This window comes from Tamandua tetradactyla, chromosome 15, assembly GCF_023851605.1.
Source record: "Tamandua tetradactyla isolate mTamTet1 chromosome 15, mTamTet1.pri, whole genome shotgun sequence".
NCBI lineage: Eukaryota > Metazoa > Chordata > Mammalia > Pilosa > Myrmecophagidae > Tamandua > Tamandua tetradactyla.
Genome location: NC_135341.1, coordinates 82,095,292 through 82,119,758, shown reverse-complemented (window position 1 = coordinate 82,119,758; position 24,467 = coordinate 82,095,292). Strand labels below are relative to the sequence as shown.

At 39.0% G+C, this 24,467-nt stretch overlaps 2 protein-coding genes across 5 annotated transcripts in view; one reads left to right on the top strand and one right to left on the bottom strand.

Annotated features, from left to right (window-relative positions):
• Positions 1-1,601, bottom strand: part of ARMC8 (armadillo repeat containing 8) — a 142,747-nt gene extending 141,146 nt beyond the window's left edge. For 3 of the 4 annotated variants that reach the window (XM_077130226.1, XM_077130227.1, XM_077130229.1), the window contains exon 1: positions 1,292-1,600. In XM_077130226.1, the coding sequence (XP_076986341.1) occupies positions 1,292-1,336 (45 nt within the window). In that variant the 5' untranslated portion in view covers positions 1,337-1,600. Of the gene's footprint in view, positions 1-1,291 lie in introns of all 4 variants that reach the window. The other variant, XM_077130228.1, reaches the window with a different exon arrangement.
• An 11,270-nt stretch (positions 1,602-12,871) lies between these two features.
• Positions 12,872-24,217, top strand: DBR1 (debranching RNA lariats 1). Its single transcript, XM_077130224.1, has 8 exons — positions 12,872-13,226; positions 13,813-13,937; positions 15,748-15,828; positions 17,586-17,671; positions 19,311-19,535; positions 21,280-21,360; positions 21,612-21,757; positions 23,087-24,217. The coding sequence occupies exons 1-8, from the start codon at positions 13,030-13,032 to the stop codon at positions 23,781-23,783; spliced, it is 1,638 nt and encodes a 545-aa protein (XP_076986339.1). The 5' UTR covers positions 12,872-13,029; the 3' UTR covers positions 23,784-24,217.
• The last annotated feature ends 250 nt before the right edge of the window (positions 24,218-24,467 follow it).

The following is a 24,467-nucleotide window of genomic DNA, read 5'->3' as shown; positions in this document are numbered from 1 at the left end:
GTTTTAAAAAAAAAAAAAGGTACTGCTAAAATGGATCAGGGAACAAAACTGTTGCTAGGACCTCAAATTAAATTATTACTGTATTATTAAATCTTTTCAAGTTTGCAATATGCCACATTGCTCTAATTCTAAATCATAAGCAAATGTCCTAGGTGCTTTCAGACAAGTATGCTTGTGGGAAAAGTGAGGGAAGGGAAAAGAGACCAACTGGAGTCACAGACTCTAGGAATCAGAAAAAAGTCATCTATAAATATTCCAACTTCCCAACTAGTCTCTCAGTATCAGACTGGTTTCCATCACAAGTCTAAAAGATGTCAACCAGTCTTTGCCTGCTTGTTTCCAAAAACAGCAAACAGATCACTGGTAGACTGACCATTCTCAGAGGGCGACAGCTCGAATTTGTTGCAAAATCCTTTGCAGTTAACTCCCGGTAACTTACACCCCAGTCCTCGATCTCTCAAGAGCAACACACTGGATGTCTTTTTTTTTTTTTTTTTTTTTTAATATTTTTTCTAAAAAACTAGGTATGACTTTCTGGCATGGTAATACGTTCTCTTCTTCCAAAACCGAGAAAGGGTGATCTTTCTTTTCTCATTGTCTGACTCCCCTTAAAGAAAAAAAATGAATGCCTGGAACAACAAGCACACAGTCCCTTTAAACTCAGACCCCCGACCTCCTGAGCAAAGCGGCAATAAGGGGCTTAGATAACCACATACTCTAAACGGTGTTGGAGCTGATGTGAAATCCCCTTTGCTAAAAAGCAAGCCGCTCCTGCTCTAGTCCGGGGTCGGCTCTGCTGGGACGCGACAGAAGGGACAGAGACCCGGCTGGTAACTCGGAGGTGGGCGGCTGGGGATAAGGAACCTGCAGCACGTCTGACCAGAGCCCCAGGGGGCTGAGTGGGCGCTCGCTCCCAGGCCGGAGGCTAGCCCGCCGCCTCGCAGGGCAGCGCTCGGCCAGAGAGAAGAAGCATCGATAAGAGGAGGGCTTAGAGAACGCTCGGCAGAGTCCTAGCCGCGCCGCCAGGCGAGCCGCTCGTTCGCCCAACTACCCCGCCCGCGGGACGCGGGACTGGGACTCGGCACCGGTGGGAGCCCCGGAAGTCGGGGACGTCTCTGGCTCGGCCAGGGTCCCGTCTATCCCATTAGCTCGTCCTCACTCGCTGCCCGGCCCAAAGCTGAGCCGGAGGCCACCCTAGGGGGTGGTGCTCGCGACGCGCTTCGCGCTGGGGGAAATGATGCGGGACGGGCCCGGCTTCTGTGCCGGCGGGCGGCCGCGGCGGGTCACTCACCGAAAGGACGCTCATGCGGATTGGGGTCTCCAACAGGCACGCCATCTTGAGCCTTCCCACCCGGCTGCTGCCGGCGCCGGCGCGGGGGCCGGCACTTTCGACAGCGAACCCTTACGCCAAAGTCAGTCACCTCTGCAGAAAGGCAGACGGGTAGACAAGGACCAGCTACGCTCTGGACGCCGCTGAGGTACCAGAAGGGCCCGCAGAAGGGAACGCAAAGGGGACTCGCCCAAGGGACCTCCTTACGAATCGTCGTCCCAGAAACAGCAGCTACTCTCCGCCTGTGTGAGAGGTGGGCGCGGGCAGCGGCTTCCGCATGCGCAGAGAAGATCGGCCGGCCCCACCTGCCGCTCGCAGTGGGCGGGGCCTGGCTCCGGAGCTGTAAACTCCTGGTATGTTGCAATGTGTGAGTTAGCGTATTCATGTCCCCAAATACTAGAACGTGGGGCCACAGACGTAGTTTGAAATGCTCTTGTACAGTCATTATCTCACTCTCTCTGCACCATTTATAGGTGGAGAAACTGTAGCTCAGCAAAAGTTGTTCTTAAGCGGCTATTTGCCTTAGATTTTCCAACAGAAACAGATCTCAAACCAGGTCTTCGGCCGCCACTCAGACTCAGTGTTTCACCACCCTATGACGAAGTGTGATCTGCCTTAGCATTGTCTGCACGACCCATTTATTCTGGTGTAATGTTAAGAACGCCTGGGTTTAATCCTTGTACTTTCACTTAGCAGCGTTACCGCGGGCAAGCTAACCACTTTACTTTCCCCTTGTTTCCTCATCTGTTAAGGTAAAGCCCAAGAGGAGAGGGGAGTCAATTAATGTGAGTCGCTTAGAACATTCCTGGAACACAGAAAGCTTTATATATGCATTAGCATTTTTCCAGTCAAGTAGGAAAAATGGAGGCAAATATCTGGATAAGTCACACTAAAAAGCTCTGGTAACTGAAGCCAAACATAAATATGCTCCTATTTGCATTTTCTGATGATTACAGTAGCTCTCTCCGTTTTATTGGTGTGAACAAAACTACCCTTGACTTAGCTGAACAGGTTTCACCTTCGACCTACTCACAATCAGGAAGGTTTTCTTAGAATGATTGCAATGAGCCTGTTAACGTTAGTTGTTTTTCTACCATTTCTATGGAAGCCACTCCTAATTCGAGCTGTTTTTAACTTTCCCCTAGTCTAAAGCAACAGCCTTCCAACTGGCCTTGTAGCCTCTAGCTCTTTTTCAGTTTATTCTTCACTGCTTTCCTATCTTTCCCCTTGTACCTTGGTTCTAAATTTATTGTACCATTTATCACACTTACTTATGGGTGTGTGTTCCCCACTAAGCCGTGAGTTCCTGAAAGGGAGGAATTCCATCTTAGATTTTCTGTCTTGAACAGCGCTTTTCAAACTTAATAATCTGTATACCACCTACACAATCTTGCCAATCTGCACCTGGGTATTAATATTTACTCAGTATTTCTCTTTAGTGGCAAGTTCACCTCATTTAAAAAATGCTAGCCTCATCCTGAACTGTAATACTCTGTAAAATCAAGTTTGTTGTGTTAGTTACGATTTTATTCTAGGACACATGAACATGAATACATAGTCACAAAAAAGGGTTAATGCCCATCCATGTACCCCTAAATTCACTGCTTGTACTGCGTACCGCTACAGAGCAAAGCATATCCCTTTCATACAACATACAGAAATATCAGTTGAATTTTGGTTGACATTTGTATGATGAAGAGTCACTAGAGCTATATTTGATCCACACCCCATCCATCAGCTCAGGTGATGCATCCTTCAGGAGGTCTCTGCTCAAAGTATAGATTCGGCGATCCTGTCCCTCCATATCCTCAAGCATCGCTCTATTCTTACTGCATCTCCAACAATATTTTGTAACTGTTTTATTTTTATTGTTTACTTCTTTATCTCTTCATTATACACTTCAGAATAGACACTAGGAATTTTATCTTCTAGGTAGTTATCTCAGTACATACATAGAGTAGTCACTTATCTATTTTTAAGAGATGTTTGGCTTAGTTTGGGCACCCTGAAGGCACAGCGTGAGACAACAATTTGGGTACAGGTGGCTTATTTGGGCAGTGCTTCCAGGGAACAGAACTGATGGGTCAAGGAGGGTGAGGAAAAAAAAGAAGATAAAAGTTAATATAAGGGTCCACTATTACAGTTCCTACTTATTCCTCCAGGACCTCTGAGAAAAATACAGAATGCCTGCCTGAATTATTACTCCCATCCAGCACTGGTAAAGGATTTCTCCAGGGCTGTTAACTCCTTGTCCTCCTGAATTTTATTTGTGCACAGAACAGAGAGGATTTTCTTTACTTGATGTAGAAAAGCAAAGTCTGTAGGCTTGCTCTTGGACTGGGATGTGCTCTGCACGAGGTTTAACCTTGCACAGAACTGTCACTACAGCCGTGGCTGAATCAGAAGGAGACCCAGGTAACATATGATTCAGGGCATCCAATGCCTCTGCTGCCCAGACTTTCCTGGTTTATCCCCAGAAGGCTGAGATGACCATTTTCCAGGAAGGAAGCATTGATCAGCAAGCTCCCTAAGCTTGGGGTTCAGAAATCTTACTTTTAGGTCAACTTTGGGGATAAATAACTTTAGGCATATTCTTAAAACCTAAGTATGAGTAAAAACTGGTGATAATAAATTTGGATTCCACCTCCATTCATGTAAACAGCAAAAATGAAACCGTTAATTTGGCACTCTGGTGGGGAGAATGAAATATCTACACTGACTCCTCTGCAGACAGAAATTAAACATCTCCCTGTCCTCCTGTGACTTTTATCTCAGTGCTTTTGAGATATGCTTTTTTTAAAAAAAAAAAAAAAAAGCAGTGACAGCAAAATATGAGTTTAATGAAAAAAATAGAAATAGAAATGTATAACAGAAAGTAAGTAGCTAGAAGGAAAACTAAAAAGAAGTTTATAAATAAGTAGAACTGTCCAGGATAAATGTGTGCTGTGCATCAAAAATGCCAGGTGATTAAAGGTAAAGACAACTCATAAGTGTAACTGGAAAAATTAAAGAGAATTTAGCAGAAACAGAGCCATATTTTTTTTAAAAGTAAAAACATACCTAAGCAAAAAGGGGAAAAATTTGAAGTATAGAAAGTTGGGCCCTAAAAGGAATTTTGAAGAGCATTTGAAAACAGAGGAGATCCTTTAAGAAAATCAAAAGGAGAAAATGAACTATTATAGGAGGAGGAAACATAGCACATTTCAACAGACACTATCTGCAGGTTTTCTCAGTGCACTTACTGTACCAGAGAGTCCAAGTAGAATAAAGGCGTGGTTCATGCTCTCAAGCAGACAGGAATAAAAGTGAGACTCTGAAAGATTCAATAATTTGCTTAAGGTTGCTTAGGAAGTAAGTGGTTGATTTAGACTGGGCACAGGCTTCCCTGTTTAGAGGCTTGCAGTTTTAGACCCATAGGGCTCTCCCAACTGGAACTACTGAGCACTCACCTAAGCAACCAACCAATTAAGGCAAGTCTTTATAAGGGCTTCAAAATGGGAAACAGCATGAGTAATCCATCAGGGTGCTGGAGGGTGAAAATATACATTTGCAAAAAAGGGGGGGGGGGAGTAATGAGTACTAGAAACCACAGTAAAAAAAGAAAATCCGCTCTTTTTAAAATTAAATCACTGTTATGGTAGCATTTCAGCTTACAAATGGTGGAACTAGATATTACCATTTGACAACCATCAGGCAAGAATCATCAAAGGACGCTAAAACTAACTGGTCAAAGTGTAATGAGAAACAGTCTCAAAGTTTCTCCTCAGAAAATACTTATGAATGAATGTGGGAAAACTTGGTAGGCATAACTTAATCCAATGATGAAAATTAAAAGCACCAGTAATGAGATAAATACCATGAAATGATGCACTGAAAGCAATGTGTCATTCCTGTGTCATTCCTGCTCAAAATGCATATGAGTGTAATCGTGAGGAAACATCAGACAAAACTTAGTTGAAGGATGTTCTAGTTTGCTAGCTGCCAGAATGCAATATACCAGAAACAGAATGGCTTTTAAAAAGGGGAATTTAATAAGTTGCTAGTTACCGTTCTAAGGCCAAGAAAATGTCTCAATTAAACAAGTCTATAGAAATGTCCAATCAAAGGCATCCAGGAAAAGATACCTTGGTTCAAGAAGGTCAATGAAGTTCCGGATTTCTCTCTCAAGTGAGAAGGCACATGGCGAACACAGTCACAGTTTCTCTCTTGGGCTGGAAGGGCACATGGTGAGCAAAGTGTCATCTGCTAGCTTTCTCTTGGCTTCCTGTTTCATGAAGCTCCCCGGGAGGCGTTTTCTTTCTTCATCTCCAAAGGTCTCGGGCTTGTGGGCTCTCTGCTTCTTGTAGCTATGTTGTTCTGCTCTCTCTGAATCCCCTTCATTCTCCAAAATGTTTCCTCTTTTATAGGACTCCAGAAACTAATCAAGTCCCACCCAAATGGGTGGAGATACACCTCCAGCTAATCCAGCTTAACAACCACCCTTGATTAAATCACATCTCCAGGGAGATGATCTAATTACAGTTTCAAACATACAATACTGAATAGGGATTAGAAGAAATGGCTGCCTTTACAAAATGGGATAAGGATTAAAACATGGCTTTTCTAGAGTACATACATCCTTTCAAACCAGCACAAAGGATATTATATAAAATAACACATCTGTACCTTTCAAAATGTCAAGGTCATGAAAGACAAAGAAAAACTGAAAAATCATTCCAGATTAGAGACCAAAGGGTCCTGATGACCAAATGCAATTTGGGATCTAGGACTGAATCCTGGACAAGGCAAAATATTTTATTTCTATTGCTACAAAGGACATCAATGGAACAATTGACAAAACTTAACTAAAGTGTGTAGATAAGCTACTAGTAACATTGTGTCATTGTTAATGTCTTGATTTTGATCATTGTATACTGTTGTTCTGAAGAAAATGCTTTTGTTCTTAGGAAATACACACTAAAGTGTTTTAAGTGTAAAAATTGAGTTACTGTGAATTAAGCAATTTTTTTCCTTTGATCATGAAAAAGGAACTCATATGGAGGGAAAAAAAATACCCTGATAAGGATCCTAGAAAGCCATTCATTCAACAAAATATATCTTCTGAGCACCTTTTATGTGTCGGGCACTGTGCCCAGCAGTGGAAGATACAATTATGAACAAGACAAATGTGTTTCCCTTGTTACAGTGCTTGCAGGTAAGAGGTAAAGAGAGAAACATGAAGAAGTCATTAGAATGTAGGTGATAAAAAGGAGGGCAAGAGGCTAAGGGAGTACATAGGAGGGAAACCTCACCAAGACTGAGGTCATAGAAAGTGTTTCTGGTAGAAGTGACTCTGAAGTTCTGACCACAAGTGTAGACGGGAATGGGTCAGAGAAAACCCTGTGTACTACTCTCCACAGAGCCTGGCTTGTCCATAAACACCTGTCTGATGGGTTTAGATGTAGAAACACTTACAGATCGTCCTCCATCAGTGCTGCGACAAGAGCTCCAATTATCGTATTTACAGGAGGAGAAGAGATACTGTAAAATCAGCAGGTCTTCAGGGAAGCTATATGATCTTCTGGGTTGCCAAGGTAATAGAAAGACACCCCCTTCTCCGAGCAATGGTGACACATAAGGCAGATATGTTTCAAAATGGAAAAGCAAAGGTAAGTTAGGTAAAGTAAATCCTATCATTTTACCATTTGCAATACAGGAATGGAGTCTCTTTAACCAAGAAGTATTGCATTTTTACAATTTTCCCTAGCTGGAAATAAGAAAGTCCAACAAAATGTCTGACAAGTTTATGATTCAGAGACTAGAACTACAACAGAATTCTTTCATACCTCTGTAATGATCATCTCTACAACTTCAGAATACAGTTTTAACACCCCAGGCACATTCTCTGCTTAGTTTTCTTGTACTTGGAGTGTGCTGCCATCAGGTAGTAGTTGGTGCCATCATTATTTAGCTCAATTACAAGCTATATACAGCAAGGATAGATTTCCCCCCTCATATTTCTACCACTGTATTTATAAACTGACTTGAAAACTCACTGGCCAGATATTCCTATAGCTCACTCCCTTACTTCAGGCAGGTTTCTGTTTAATGTTACTGTATCAGCGAGGCCTTACTGGACCACTCCAAAGCATTTCCTATCCCCTTACTTTGCTCCGTTTTACAAAATCTATCTTTTTAAACTGCTACTCCTTAATGAGTTCTTTATTTTGATTCAAATCATATTTCACTGATTTCATTGTCAAGTCATTTTTTTAAGAAGGGCCCATGGGTATTGTCTCCCTGGACTTCTATCATGTTGGAAAACATCTGCTTGTTGCCTTTTACTTGAATGGCATCTTCTCTGGTACATTACACAGGAAAACAGAACCCACGTGAGGTATTTCAAGAAAAAAAGATTACAAAATTGTTGGAAGGGCTGAAGTTGCAAAACAGGAAGGAGATAGTTTAACTAGATTAGGGACAGCAAGAAGTTCATCCCCACCGTGGGGCTTAAGGTTTGGGGCTACTGTGGCAGAGGGCATGCTTGTCTACTGCTGTAACCACTGCCCAAGCGAGAAGGGAAAAGACAGCTTTTGCCTTTCCTCCGCCTTCTAATCTCACACAATTGTCTCATTTACAAAACCTAACCTAGAACTCAGTGGGCAAGGATCTAAGAAATGTTTTTTATCTTCTAGCCTCTGAAATACAGGGATTGCGATCCAACTAATGGTTATACGTAATTCATATTTGCAAGTAAGTTGCAGAAATGATATGTCTTTTTACCGCTAAATATTTTAGTGTTTCCTGAAAACGAGGACATTGTCTAAAATAACCGCAGTAAAATTATAAAAATCAGGAAATTAACACTGATACAATATTAATTAATTTACAGATATTATTAAGATTTTATCAATTTTTCCAATGCTGTCTTTTACAGCACTGCATTGCATTCACTTGTCATGTATCTTTCCTCTCCTCTAATTTTTAATCTTTCTCAGTTTGTCTTCCTTACATTTCCTGTTATATATTTTTTAAATGCAGGCCAGGTATGTTGTAAAATGTTCCTCAATTTCAATTTGTCTGCTGTTTTTCAAAATTAGGTTCAGTTTAGGCATTTTGAGCAGGAATACCACAGAAGTCCTGGTGAGATTAATGTTAATCACTCTAGTAAGATGGTGTTTGGCAGGTTTCTTTAGTGGAAGTTCTTATTTTTCTCTTTGTCATTATTAAGTATATTTTGGGGAGATACTTTGAGACTTTCTAAATAGTCTCAAATAATAGATACACCCAGACTGTGTATCTTTACTAGAATCCTATGCATCCTATTACTCCGCAAAGTTTTACCCACTCGTTTTAGCACTCAATGAAGTCTTGCCTGAGACAATTAGGATGACGATGATTATGAAGTTCATAAATATATAAATATATAAAAAGGAGCTTTTCCTTTTCCCTATTATTTATTTATATCAGTATGGAATCATAGATTCTTACTTTGTTTAGACGGCAATAGTCTGTTTTACTATCATTATGTATTTTGCTACTAAAAGTTTCCCAGATTTGGCAAGTTTAAGTACTTTCAAACTGACTCCATGTTCCCATATTCTTTGAGCACCTCCTTGCTTTCTGGCACAAGATGATCCAGCCTCATTTTTTACTTTTCTGCCCAGAATTAGCCATTTCGACAAGCAGCCCTATTTCATTTTGGCAGAATATAGCATTTCAAAACTTTGAATTAAAAATTGAGTTACCCTTGATACCTGATATGTCATTAGTCCTTGTTGAAGAAGTGGGAATCTCTGAGCTAAGGACAAAATCTTAACCAAAGAATGGTCATTATCAATAAGTTTTAAGTCTAGAAAGACCCAAGATTGCCTATTTGGAATTTTATCTTTCAGTCTAATGAGAATGGCTTCATTAAATTTACAGTAAAAACATCATCAATCTGGACATTATTTAGAATCTGGCATACCAAAAATGGAACTGCATTGTTATTTGCCTCAATAATCCCTCCTATTTTTTAATTACTTCTGTCATGGAGCAAGTGTCAACATCTATCACATTTACAAATACATTTCCTCCTTGGTTCAACAGTTTTCTTCTGTGAATCTGACAGTTACACCGCGCTATGGGGGCTGCTTAGAGCTACCACCCGTCTAGTTTCGCCTGGACGTGGTGTGGCTGCTGGGCCAGCCAAAGGGGCCTCATTAATCTGCTTCAGCCTTTTTCTTGGCTCTCTTGGTGGTGGGACCCAACCAGGGCCAGCACTGCCGGCAGCTGGCCCACTGGCCAACCTACCGAAACTGAGCTCTCCTCAGAGGTCCTAGTTACTTTCTATCTCTACAGTTTTGCAATTTCTAAACATCTAAGTGAGCTCATATGTGTCCTTATGATGCACAAAAGTTTTTAATTCTGATGAAGTCCAATTTGTTGTTTCTTTCATTATTCGTGCTTTTGGTGTCATATCTAAAAATTCATGGTTGAGGTGCAACTTTCTTTGTTTTTTTACATGTGGCTATCCTGTTTTCCCAAAAGTATCTGTTGAAGAGACTCTTCTTTCCCACTGAGTGGATTTGGCACCTTTGTCAAAAGTCAATTGGCCACAGATGTGTAGGTCTATTTCTGGACTTTTAATTCTATTTTATTGGTCTATTTGTCTATCCTAATGCCAATATCACACTGTTTTGACTACTATTGTTTGTAGTAAATGGTAAAATCACAAAGTGTAGGTCCTCCAACTTCATTCTTTTTTTTTCAAGAATGTTTTGGCTATTCAGGCCCCTTTGCAAACATGAATTTGAGGATCAGTTTTTCTACTTCTGCAAACAGTGCTGCTGGAATTTTGATAGAGATTTGCTGAATGTGTATATGACTTTAGATTGTGCAGTAGTTAGGTTCAGGTGTCACTTTGCCCAGCTGATTGTGCCCTGTTGTTCTATGGCTCAGGACTTAAATCACCAGCGTGTGGAATTCATGCATGGCCGATTCCATCTGCTAAAGGGTGTGTCTTCCTCAATGACTGACATCCAGTTTAATTAGCTGGAGGCTTAATAAGGGAGGTCAGAAGAAAGCTCAGCAGCTCAGACCAGACCTTTGGAGATGCAGAAAAAATTGCCTTGGGGAAAGCTGTTTGAACAGAAAAGCTGGGAGACAAGGCCAACAGACATCGCTGTGTGCCTTCCCATGTGAAACTCAGATGAAAGCTAGCTGCTTTTCTGCCAAAGAACTGTAAATTTGTAACTAAATAAATCCCTTTATAGATGCCAGTCCATCTCTGGTATATTGCAGTCCAGCAGCATTAGCAAACTAAAACAGGTAGTATTGTCATCATAACAATATTAAGTCTTCTAAACCATGAACATAAGATGTCTTGTTATTTATTAAGGTCTTCTTTAATTTATTTCAGCAGTGTTTCATAGTTCTCCATGCATATTTTTCAAAACCTTAGTTAAATTTATTCCTTTAGATGTTATTTTAAATAGAATTGTTTTCTTGATTTCCTCTTCAAATTGTTTACTGCTATCTTACTGAAACAGAACTGAGTTTTGCATGTTGATCTTGTGCTGAATTCATTTATTAGCTTTCATAGTTCTCTTGTAATTCCTTTAGATTATCTATATATAAGATCATGTCCCCTGTACATAGAGATGGTTTTACTTCTTTTTCAATCTGGATGGCTTATATATCTTTTTGTTGTCTAATTTCTCTGGCTATAACTTTCAGTACAATATTGAGTAGCAGTAGTGAAAGCGGATATCTTTGTTTTGTTCCCTATCTCAGAAGGAAAGCCTTTAATCTTTCACCATTGAGAATGATGTTTAAAAATGGCTAAAATTTAACAGACAGACAATATCACTTTCTGGTGAGGATATGGAAAAATTGGAATTTATCTATCTTGCTCAGGCAAGTATAAATTGTCACAACTAATTTGGAAACTGAAATATCTATTAAAGCTAAACATTTACCTATTCTAATATCCAGATAGTCCATTCATGAGCATAATCCAAGTGACATGATTATTTATGTCCACCAAAATATTTTATAAAAGTATGCATAGCCTTTTTATTCATAATAGCTCCACATTAGAAACAACCTAAATGTCCTTCAACAGGAAAATAAATAAACTGTGGTATATCCACACAGAAACACTACACAACAACAGAGTACAACTAACTAACATTACTTGCAATGCATGGATAAATCTCACAGGCATTAAGTTAAATGATAGAAGCCAGACACAAAAGACTATGTCCTGATATGTTTGTAGTTTAGAAACAGGCAAAGCTGATCTATGGTAATAGAGATCAGACTAGTGATTTTCTTTGGCAGTAAAGAGTTTGGGAAGAGACTTTGGAATGCCAGAAATATTTTATATCTTGATAAGGATGGTGGGTCTTTGGTTGATTACATACATAAAAATTCATCAAATGGCACTTAAGAATTAAGATGTTCATGTTAATTCAAGGAAGTTAGAACTCAATCAAGATTTTTTCTACATGAAGGGAAAAATGATGCATAAGAAAACAATTCCAAAAAATTAAATGTGAAATGGAAAAAGTTAAATTGAGCCATGCTGTAATAAGCACATTGTGTGTAAACACATTGTCCACCTTCGCTTGGAGGGCACTCCTACAACATGAGAGCTCTTCTGCAGATTTTGGAAGTGAGACAATATTTAATAGGTCCACTTATTCTTCAATGATATTTTTCCTCCTGGAAAGTTTTGGATTCATCTGCTTTCATTGAGCTTATAGTCTAGTTAAGCAAAGAACTCCTTTGCAGAAAAATGAAAGGTCCCTGATCCCCTTTGTAAAGTAAGGGACAATTTTAAAAAATTGGTGATGGTGGGTGGGGGTAGGAGTGGAGCATGGTTTTAAAATCCGCAGTGTGTTTTGTTTTTAAATTATTTTCATTTTTGGGAATCTTTAAGCAGTCTTTTAATTTCTAATTCCTTGGGAATTAGCCAATTGTGCCAGTTCACTTTTTTCTTTTTAATGTAATTTTATTGAGATATATTCACACACCATCCAATCCACCCAAAGTATACACTCGGGGGCTCACAGCATCATCACATAGTTGTATATTCATTACCACTATCAATTTTAGAACATTCTCATTACTCCAAAATAAAAAGTAAAAATAAAAAACCCAAACATCCCATACCCCTTGCCCCTCCATCCCCCATTATTAACCCCAGCTTTGTTACTGTCGAAAGAATATTAAAATATTACTGTTAACTATAGCCTATAGCCTTCAATAGCACACATTTGTTATAGTTCATTAAAAAACGGTTTTATATTTGTACTGTCAATCACGGTCATCATCCACAAGGTTCTCTCTGTTATAGAACCCAATCGTGTCTGCTCACTTTTTTAGCTCTTTTAATCTTATCAAACTAAGTTCTATTTCTGAGGATTTTATTTATATTATTCTGGTTTTGAATTTTACCATGCATCAGTCTGTTAGGAGTCAATGACCCACTGTAATCCGCAAAGGCTAAAAACGCGATTTGAAGGTTTCCACGGTTCTTAGGGCTTTAACCAAGCCCCGCCCAACCCCTCTCTCGCGAGACTTCGAACCGGAAGTGACATATCGCAAGCGTCTGGGAGTGGTGGCGGCCCTGTTAATGTTGGCGGGAGTTGCCCGAGTGTCCAAGTCTCCTCGCTGTCCCGCCTGGGCTGGCTGTGGTCTGGGGGTTGCCGAATATCCCTGTTTCGGGCAGGATGCGGGTGGCTGTGGCCGGCTGCTGCCACGGCGAGCTGGACAAGATCTACGAGACGCTGGCGTTGGCGGAGCGGCGCGGCCCGGGGCCAGTGGAGCTGCTGCTGTGCTGCGGCGACTTCCAGGCGGTGCGCAACGAGGCCGACCTGCGCTGCATGGCCGTGCCGCCCAAGTACCGCCACATGCAGACCTTTTACAGGTGAGGGGCGCGGCCCGGCCGCCGGTACGGCTCCGGGACTAGCCAGCCGGGAGGGAAGGGCCTGGGTTGGGTTCGAATCCCCTTCTGCCACCTAGCAGCTCCGTCTTCTGAGTTCTTGGATCTGTTGGCGCCGTCTCCCCAGGGTTGGGCGCGCAGAAAACGTCACTTTCCTTTTTTCCATTCACTTTCCTTATCTGTTTCATAAAGGATCGCAGACGAGGGGAATAAAGTAGCACCCGGCGGAAGAAGCTGTCCGCTTTAAATATCTACCTAGTGCTTGATAGGACTCTGGGATTAGTTTATTTAGTACTCCGGGAGTTTTTTAATTGAATGCATGCTATGTTGCACGTTCCGGTTCTAGAAGCTGAGGTTATTGCAGTGTACGGGACCAAATTCTTGACGTCAATTGAATTTACACTGGCTTGAAACTCACGTGGCAGCTCTTCATTCTTAAAGACATGAATGGGTACTGTGCAGTTCGTCTAAAAAGGGCTTTTTTGATTAACTCAGCTTTTTCATGTTGACTTTATTTTGCCTGTCTGCTACGCCTTATGAGGTAACGGACAACTTTACCCTTATGTTCCAGGTATTATTCTGGAGAGAAAAAGGCCCCAGTTCTCACGATCTTCATTGGGGGAAACCATGAAGCTTCAAATCATTTGCAAGAGCTACCTTATGGTGGCTGGGTAGCACCAAACATTTATTATTTAGGTATGTGTTCTTGGCAAAGTTTTTGATTTGATGATATGGAAGAGTCTGTCAAGATTTGTATTGTCAGTTAGGAAGCATCTTGAAATGTGTGATGTGTTGGAGAATGTCACTTAATTACATAATCATGACAGTCTAATTAAATAGTAATTTAAATAGTTAATCATGAAAATATATTCATGTTTTGTTCAGTGATTACTTTTTTTTTTTTTTTTGCATGGGCAGGTACTGGGAATCTAACCTGGTGTCTCCAGCCTGGCAGCCGAACTCTGCCTGCTGAGCCACCATGGCCTGCCCTATGATTACTTTTTTAGCAATGATTAATTTAACTTTTAAGATTTTGCACACTATTTGAAATTCCTTTATTTTTTTGTTACTTTTTATTACATTAAAAAATAAATTTTTTATAATGGAAATTGTTAAACCTACACAAAAGTAATAAAAACCTACTTTTTATTACATTAAAAAATAAATTTTTTATAATGGAAATTGTTAACCTACATAATGACCCTCTGTACCCTGTCTAGTTTCAGCCACTATTGTTCTGCCATCCTTGTTTTTAGTGTCCCAGCCCCACCCCTCCAAGCTGTTCGTGTTTGTGTGTGTGAGTAAGGGATGATTGGAGCACTTTAAAGCAAATCCCAGCTGTTACATTATTTGATTATTTCACCATTTTATTTCATCATATTATTTACATATGTCAATATAAATTTCTAATTGACAAGGCTTTTTAAAAATACCACAACTACAATGCCATTATTATACCCAACCAAACTAAACAATTCCTTATTAACTGTTGCCTAGTTTATATTCAGATTTCTCTGCTTTCTTAAAGATGTCTATTTTATAATTGATTTGTTTAATTAGAGTCCAGTTAAGGTCCACCTACATTTCATGTGTTTGTTCCCCATTCCCTTTTTTCTTTGCTGTTCATTTATTGAAGAAAATAGGAAAATAGTGCTGTAGAATTTCTTGCATTCTGAATCTAACTATTAGATTCCTTAGGTTGCTGTTTGTTTGTTTTGTTTTGGGGTTTTTGTTTGTTTGTTTGTTTGTTTGTTTTTGGCGTGGGCAGGTTCTAGGAATTGAACCTGGGTCTCCAGATGGCAGAAGAGAATTCTGCCACTGAGCTACCATTGCCCACCTGGGTTGCTGTTTTAAGTTTTCCTTTCATCCACTGCATTTCCTGTAACCTGGCATTTAGGTTTAGAGGCCTCATTAGATTCAGTTTCAATTTTAGAAACTACAGTCCTTTCTTCTCTTTATTTAAATGCCTTATTTGAGAACAGTTATGGGTTTTTTCAATGAGAAATCATAACTTCAGAAAGTCATTTTCTCTTCTTACTGATTGATCATCTTTTGACACTTGCAATATTGTCAAAAGATGAAATTGTCAGAAGCTAATCAATTGGAAGTGAATTATAGATACTACAGGTTCTTTATACCTTATGCCTGTTGACTTTTAGATGTATAATGTCTAAGTCCATCATAGGACATTTTCTCCTATTCCTTCACTCACATATTCAATTAGGTTCCGGATTGTATCAATTTTCCTCTTAATATCCTTTCTCACTTGTCCCTTTCTTTCTGGTTAGTCTTTTGGTAGATCTGCCTCTAGGTCTCCCTTTCTACCTTCTTTGTGTACCTCATAAGCGGTTGACTTATTACTATGTGAAAGAGTAAGGTCATCATGATACATATTTTCAAATAATTTTAAGACTGCATGAAGTTCAAGCCTTTAATTATGTCATTCATTTAGTAAATAGATTGCTTTTGCTTACAGCAATTTTTATTTAACGCTATAATTTTTCAGGTTTGGCTGGTGTGGTAAAATACCGTGGTTTAAGGATCGGTGGACTCTCTGGTATCTTTAAATCTCATGACTATCGAAAAGGTAATGTTTTTCAACTTTAGAATTTGCGTGCCCCTGAGTAGCATAAGCATAATGAATAATTTGACTATTTATTTTCATTGAGTTTCTTTGAACTGGCTATTCTTAGCTTTTCATTATAATGTATTTTATACATATAAAAATATAGATAACACCAAAACATACCTGTGTATCTGACATCCAGTTTTATCAGATATTTTGCCATATTTACTTCTGAATTTTAAGAAATAAAAAAGTACAGATAAAATCGAAGCTCATTGTTTACTTGTCCTCAATCCCATTACTCTCCTTTTCATCTCTCCACCTCCCTGTCAGATAGCAGGCAGTTACTATTCGGAATTTTGGTGTTTATCATTTTCTTGATATTTTGATGTCATTACCAAATATAAGAGCTTGAAACAATGTATTATATGGCATGTTTTCAAACTTCATATAAATGTATCATTACATGTATCTTGCCACTTGCTTCTTTGTTCTAATATGTTTTTAAGATCCATGTTGATACGTTAACTCTAATCCAATAATTTTGATTTGGTAGTAGTATTCCATTGTATAAGTATACTACAATATACTTATTCATTCCACTTGATTCATTCAAATCAAGTTGAATGAATCGACTTGATTTTAAAGTTAAAGGAATAGCTTGCATTCATATTCATTTTATAAATTCTATGAATAAAAAAATCAGCAGCTAAAACATCCTCTGTGTAACTGTTAAGTCACAAGTCTGCCCTGTGCCCTGTGATTGTAAGCTGTAGGCATGGACCTGTAAAAATAGGCTGTCTCTTCCATGCTAGATGCAGGTGCAAATTTGCGTGACTCTTTGGGGGACAGTTGGTAATACCTGCAGAAATTATGTACACTGGATCAGGAGTTCTACTTCCAGGAATTTAACTGCAGACATTTTCCACAAGTGAAAAGTGATATAGTCTAAGTTATTTATTTCATCATTGTAATCACATAAAGTAGGATCTAATTAAATATATCATTGTATACTATTCGGTATAGAGCTATGAAGCCATAAAATAACAATAAAAGAAGCTTTATGTGTAAATTGCGCAGAAAGAGCTCTAAGATAAGGTAAGTGAGAAAACAAGGGTGGAACATGTAGAAAGTATACCTCCGTTAGTATAATAGAGGGAGGATAAATAAATATATTATTTACTATATGCACAGATGATATCACTGGAATAAAATACAAGAACCTGATTGATATTGGTTGCCTCTAGGTAGGGTTACTGGCAGCTGGGGGACAGGAAGAGGAGGAAACTTTTTTTTAAAGCAGCTTTTTTGAGGTAAATTTATATACCATTTTAAGTATACAATTCAGTGATTTTAGTAAATTTGTAGTTATGTGGCCATCACCACCACCCAGATTTAGAACATGTCCATCATCCCAGAAAGTTTCCTTGTGCCTGTTTGCAGTTAATCCCTGCTCCCTCTCCAGTCCTGGGCAGTCACATCTCCACTCTCTAGAAGAGCTACTTTTTACCCTCTGCCTTTCTTGTGATTGTCGAATGCATTCAAAGTTAAAGATAATTCAATATTAAAAATCACAAGCTTCCTCCCCCAATTATTTAAATTTATGGTTTGTGATAATTTATTAGTAGAAAATACCAGCTTATTAAAAGCATTGTTTTTAATACAATTTTTAAGAGCTAAAAGCGTTGATGGCAAACAGCAATTTTGAAGACGTGTTTATGTGTTTGTATTTACAGTAAGGGAATTGAATGTAGCTTATTTCTTCTCTTCAATTTTAGGTCATTTTGAGTGCCCCCCTTATAATGCAGCTACAATAAGGAGTATATATCATGTGAGAAATATTGAAGTTTTTAAATTAAAACAGGTATGTCAAAATCTAAGAAAAGCTTCATTCTCTATTTCTAAAATTTGGATTTTGGGATCTTTGGGGAGGTTTCTTAATGAACATAATTGTATTTTAATGGTTATAACTTATTTTAGTGAGTAATAATAAAAACATATAATCCATGATTTTAAATACTATTTCTCGGCAAGGTTAAAGAATGTATTTCCTTTAAAGGAAATACTAAAATATTTTATTTTAAATAATAGTATTACTTAGAAAAGAAATAATAGTAAAGGTGATGGAGGATTTGGGAAAGTTCTGAAGGTGTTACCAAATAACTGGCTTAATTGTAGAGTAGGTGAAGCTAGGTTTTTGTTTGAGAATCCACTAAATGCCTAACGGTTTTTACAAATAGTGTTTCATATAATCTCTGCCTAAATCCTATGAGATAGGTATCATTCTAACTTACTCATTTTAAGGGTGATAAATCGAGACTCAGACAGGTAAGAAACCTGTCCAGGACTTCCCAGGTGTGAAGTCATAAAGCATACCTGCCTTCAGAACTCATGCCCTTTCCCACCATACCTACCGTACAGCCTGCACAGGAGCGTAAGAGTGTTCACAGACCTCTCTTTTATCCCCTTATTCATACCAGTCCTTACTCTAAATGCTTTTTCCCTTTTGACTTATCTAAATCCCACCAATCCTTTCAGATACAGTTTAGATACTATTTCACAACCACTGTTCTAGTTTAAAGTCACTATCTGAGTTTTCATTGTAAATATTGCCTATATCAATTATTCAGTAGTTAGTTATACCTATTTTATATTTTGTGTTGTCTTTAATAGTTATTTATTTTAATTTAGTTTTTCAGGTATTTGTCTCAGATTACCTGATGGTATTGGGGATAAGTAAAGTATGGATTGTATTTTGTGTCTTCCCACGAAGACATCAGCTTTAAATATCTCTAATATAATTTATATAGTAAATGGAGAGGTTTTTTTTTTTTTTTTTTTAAAGAGAGAGGGAGGAAGGGAAGGAAAGACAGAGAAGGAAGGAAGGATGGAAGGAAGGGAAACATCTTTAAACATTTTCTTGTTTTATTATATTTTGTTTGTTTGTTTGTTTGTTTGTTTTTTTACATGGGCTGGGGCCGGGAATCGAACCGGGGTCCTCCGGCACGGCAGGCAAGCACTCTTGCCCGCTGAGCCACCGCGGCCCGCCAATGGAGAGGTTTTTAATATGTAGTTGTGAGGTCATTTAAAAGGGCCTCTTTTTTCCTGATAAATCTTTGAGTTTACTGTATTATTTCTGTTAGAGGGCTCATGAAATCTGATGTCTCTGTATCTTCTAAACAGTAGTTTCTTTACCAGAAGGTAAAGAACTGTGGTGAGTACATATTTTAGAAACCCATTTCTAAAGGGCAGCTTAGTCAAAGTGTGTGTTTTTGTTCTCCTGCCTTGCCACAGAAGATAGGGATGATTTATGGTCAGACAGAACACTGTTTCTCTCTGCCTAGGTGAAAGAGTAAATGTGTCTTTAGAATGAACTACACAGAAACCTAGAGATCTGAGTGGGTAAATGGTTGTGTGGACCGGTCATGGAATGATGGTGGAGAGAAGGGGAATTTTTTTTTTCCCTGTCAGTCTGAGTTTTCTTTCATTTTCTTTTATTTAAGTTGATGCAGCCTATCGATATATTCTTATCTCATGATTGGCCAAGAAGTATATATCATTATGGAAATAAGAAGCAACTTCTTAAGACTAAGTCTTTTTTCCGACAAGAAGTGGAAAATAACACATTAGGAAGTCCTGCTGCCTCAGAACTTTTAGAGCACCTGAAACCTTCTTATTGGTTTTCTGCTCACCTTCATGTGAAGTTCGCAGCCTTGATGCAGCATCAGGTAGGAAACAAAATGCTTATTCATTCATTTAACACAGGCTTATTGAACATCTATGGACTAGGCACTGTTAGTAAAATTAGAGAAAGAAAGAAAAGACAACGTTCCTCTTGTGAGCAGCTTACTACCCAGTGTGGGGAAGAGACAAGCTAGCAAGTACAGCTTAATGAGTTTCTGATAGAGAAATGCTAGGATGGTGTGGGAGCATCTAAGTCAGACTGTGATGGGGATGTGGTCAGAGAAATGAAGAGTCAATGGTTTTCCAAAGAAATCAATGGCTCAGCCGATTGTTGAAATACCAGGAAGAAACAGACTGTAAGAGTATTCCAGGTAGAAGGACTGGCAGTGTATAAAGGTTAGAGGTCAGAGCATGGTACATTTGAGGAACCACAGTTAGTTCCTCAGCTAGCTGATGCTAGGGAGAGACAAAGCTGGGAATAGGATCATTATCTGCCTTCTGGGCTGTGCTCTTTAGTTAGTGTTTTTTTGGGGGGGGCGTGGTGCATCATCTGGGAATCTAGTTTGGGTTTTAATCAGAGGTTGATAGTGAAATGTGAAGGGTTTTCAGTTGGGGAGTAAGAAAATCAGATATTTATTTTAGAAAGCTTAGTTTGGCAGCAGTGTGTAGTATGGATTGGAGTGATATAAGATAGAAGGCAGAAGGCTCAATGAGGAGGCTATTTAAACAAAAGATAATGAGGTTTAATCCTAAGGCAAAGAAAGTATGCAGAGAAGGAAGCAGTTTCCCGAGATTTTGGAAGCAAAGTCGTCAGAATTTGGTGACCGTGGGAGGAGGGAGTCGAGGATGATTTCCAGTGTTTCCTTGGGGAACTGGGCAGTGGCGCTTGGTGGAAGTTGAAGAATATGTCATTAGAATTCGGCTTTTATGTAAACATGCAGTTCTTCCTTTCGTCTCTGATTCTGGCTGAAATCTCACTTACCCATAAAGCATTCCATGGGGATAAAGTTTAGAAAGTGCTGGGTTAATAAAGTTAGTGATTTCTTCTTGGAGACTTCTACAGAATTGCCGAGAACCTTTAAGGTACTAATGGGCATCGCCTTTATCCAAGGGTGGAATATGATGTGTGGTCTTTCCCAGACTTAATTTGACCAAGCTCTGTTCTGTGGTATGAGTATCCCTTCACCATGGTTTGGCAGTTTCTGTCTGAAAATATTCCTGCAAGTCCTTCCTGAGTGGGCTTACGCTTCTCCTCAGTTTCACTGGGAGAAAAAAAAGGTTACTCCTCTTATTTTCCTCTAACTTATGCCACTTGTGGTTATGCTCATTAATCCAGGTTATCTGTTTATATCAGTACACAGATATAACTGTAAGTTATGTAGATTTTCTCCTCTGGCTTATTTTTAAAATTTTATAGTTTTAGCTCTGCCAGCTTACTTTTTTTAGTACATTGCCCGGGAATCAAACCCAAGTCTCCCATCTACCAGTTTGCTTTTAAGCTATTCTCTCATTTTATTTCTTATTTAATCCTTGCATTATTTGCTTTGATTTATCATTATCAACACCATCATCATCATGTTAGTGTTTATTTTGACTTTTGTAAAGAACTTAAAGCTTAGAGAGTTGTACAAGTTGGTATAGAATTGACTTGTTTTGGAAAAATAACCTTTGTTCCTTTGACACACAGTTTTGGGGTATGTGTCATAAAGATTATTTCCATGTATTCAGTGTATGAGTTTCCTGTGCTATTTTAACATTCTTTTTCAAATCATGCTTTGTCTTGTGTAGGCCAAGGATAATGGGCAGCCAGCCAAAGCAACCAAATTTTTAGCCTTGGACAAGTGCTTGCCACATAGAGACTTTCTTCAGGTAAAAAATAAATAAATAATGCCACAATGAAGTCTTACTCTTCTGGTGATTAAAAAATATTATTAATTTTCCTTTCAGAATTTATTTGTGCTCTTTGTTATTTATATATTCTGATATTTCTTCAGGGATATTTTAATTTGCATTAATGTTTTTGGCTAATAAATTCCTTTTCCTGTTTAAAATCATATTAACGTTTTTAAGATATTGAAAATAGGTATTTATTTCTTAAAATTGCCCGTTTCCTCCTGTAGGTGATAGAAGTGGAACATGACCCCAGTGCTCCTGATTCCTTACAGTATGATATTGAATGGCTCACCATTCTCAGGACTACAAATGATCTTATTAATGTGACTGGGCGTCTGTGGAATATGCCTGAAAATAATGGCCTGCATACAAGGTAGGTCTGACCTTATTTAGAACTTGCCATCTCCATTGTATGCATGCCCCTTTCCTTTGTTTTTGTTTTTTTTTTAGGCTTAATTCATTCACTTTATTTTTCTTGTGTAAAAACACTCAAGGTGGAACCTGTGTCCTTTGCACAAAGACTCTGACTTATGAGGGTCATTACAAGATTGTCAGTGAATTTCTGATAGGGAGACTTGGTGAATATGGTCTCTTTCCAGAAATCAGAGGTGAGATAGCTGTAGGTCTTGAGAATGGCATCAGAGGTGGCCTTTAGCAAAGTTGTCCAGCCCCTAGCCATGGTGTAGCAGATGTCAGTGCTGGCAGCCAGCAGTACCTTCTCAGGCACAGGGGCTGAGGCTATGCAAGGGCCTCTGGGGACAGGAATGAGGTACGCCAGCATAGGGCCACACGGTTTCCTGTCACCTTGTGGGGGTGCTTAGTATAGCCCTGCTGCAGGGGGATGATCCCGGGATGACGGTGACTACTTCCTTAAAGAACTTAACACCCAGACTGGCCATTGTAGTTCCCAAAGGTGACATGCCTTGAACCTGTCTGCTGGCTGTCTGGGCCTGCTTTATAGACGGGCCTAATTTTCTAAATCTCATCCTTGAGGGACATCTCCATGAAAAAGCCAATGATCTCAGACACCTTGATAGGCAGGAAGAAGAGGTAAATCTCTAGGGCCTTGATCTTCACATCCTTGACCAGGCTTGTCCTTGCCTCTGAGCTCCTCAGCTGTGGTCCTGGGCCTGGCTTCCACCTGGGTAGCTACGCCAGACCCAGGACCACTGTGAAAGCCTCTGCGGAAGCCTCTGTAGCCTCCTGCTCCAGGGCCCCCAGGGCTCGGGCCCCTCCTGGAGCACTGGTGTGATCTGCCGTTTGGTGTTTTCTTCCAGAAGTCTCCCCTCTTCCCTTTTTTTAATCAAGGGAATTATTGTTGAATGAATATCTGAATAATTCAAGGTGTACTGACTGATATAGTCTAGAAACTACAAGTTTTCCATCAAGGGAAACAAAAAAAGGGACTGTTGAGCACCAACCAAGGAAGTATAAAGTGGATAAGTATGTATAAACTAATAAAGTGGAGATTTGAGTCCTTTGTTAAAATAATTTGTGCTTGGTTTGGGGTATGAATTAAGGACAGCTTTTTTTTTTTAAGTTTTTATTTCAAAATGGTCCCTTGCTAAATTAACTGTAATCTTACTAGATGAAAATTTAATACTTTTTTTTTATCATTGCACTTGAAGTGTGTTTTTAGATTTTATCATTTACTGTCTGAGGCTTGTAAAATGTGAACAGCTATCGTTTTGGACTTTTATAGGTGGGATTATACTGCAACAGAAGAAGCAATGAAAGAAGTATTAGAGAAATTGAATCATGACCTTAAAGTTCCATGTAACTTCAGTGTAACAGCTGCTTGTTATGACCCTAGCAAGCCACAGAGCCAAATGCAGCTGGTTCATAGGATCAGTCCTCAGACTACTGAATTTTGTGTCCACCTGGGCATCACAGACATTAATGTCAGGCTTCAGAAGGCCAAGGAAGAACAGAATTTGTGTGGTGAATGTGAAGAGCAGGATGCTGCAGAGAGCAGTGATTCCGGAGAAGAGCCCAGTGAATATAACACAGACACTTCGGCCCTGTCCTCTATTAATCCAGATGAAATAATGTTGGATGAAGAAGAGGAGGACGAAGATAGTCTTGTAGGTGCGCACAGTGGTATGAACACACCATCTGTAGAACCTTCTGACCAGGCTTCTGACTTCTCTGCAAGCTTTTCTGATGTCCGGATCTTGCCAGGTTCCATGATTGTATCTTCTGATGATACACTGGGTTCCCCAGTTGGTAGGGACGGGCAGCCTGGTGAGGCTGTGGAGCCGGGGAGTGAGAAGGACTTAGCTGAGGTGCCGTTGAAAAGGCTGAGTGATGAACATGAACCCAAACAAAGGAAGAAAATTAAGAGGCGAAATCAAGCCATCTATGCTGCAGCAGATGATGATGATGATGATGCAGCATAAGACAATTGCCTTACTTACCTTAGTATTATATGTAGATACTTAATTTTTGAGACTGTATTTTTAGAGTTGGATTTTTGACTCAATACTTTGTAATAATGAAGTTTCAACTTTGTCTTTAGACCGACCTTTGTATGTTTTATATATAAGCATATTAAAATTTTGTATATTTACTTGATTGAGTACCTTATTTTAAAGACATACATTATTCACTTTGATATTTCAGCAGACTTACCGAATGTCCACTGTGTGCCTGGCACTCTTCTGTAAATGGGTGTATGAAGAGGACTAAGGGTGTTTTGCCTTCAAGGAATTACTACCACTGTAAATATTTTAGTGTTTAAAATGTAGTATATATGTATTGTGTTTTAGAGAATTGTCATTTTGCATATACAATTATCCATGCTTTTTTTTAGTATTAAAAGTTTTCCTGATAAGCTTGTAATGTCTGCCATATATAAATTGAAATTGAAGGTGTTTGATAAGACTTAAGGAAAAAGGGTACCATAAATACTAAAACATTAATGAACATAAAATTTTACGCTTTATTGCTGAGATTGATATCTATATTGTAGTTTTACCTTTAATTGTAATGTAATTATGGTACTATTTGGGCATAATTCAGTTAGTATTAATTACTATCAGGAATTGAGTTGTACATCTGCTGCCCCTCATGCTTCATGGTGG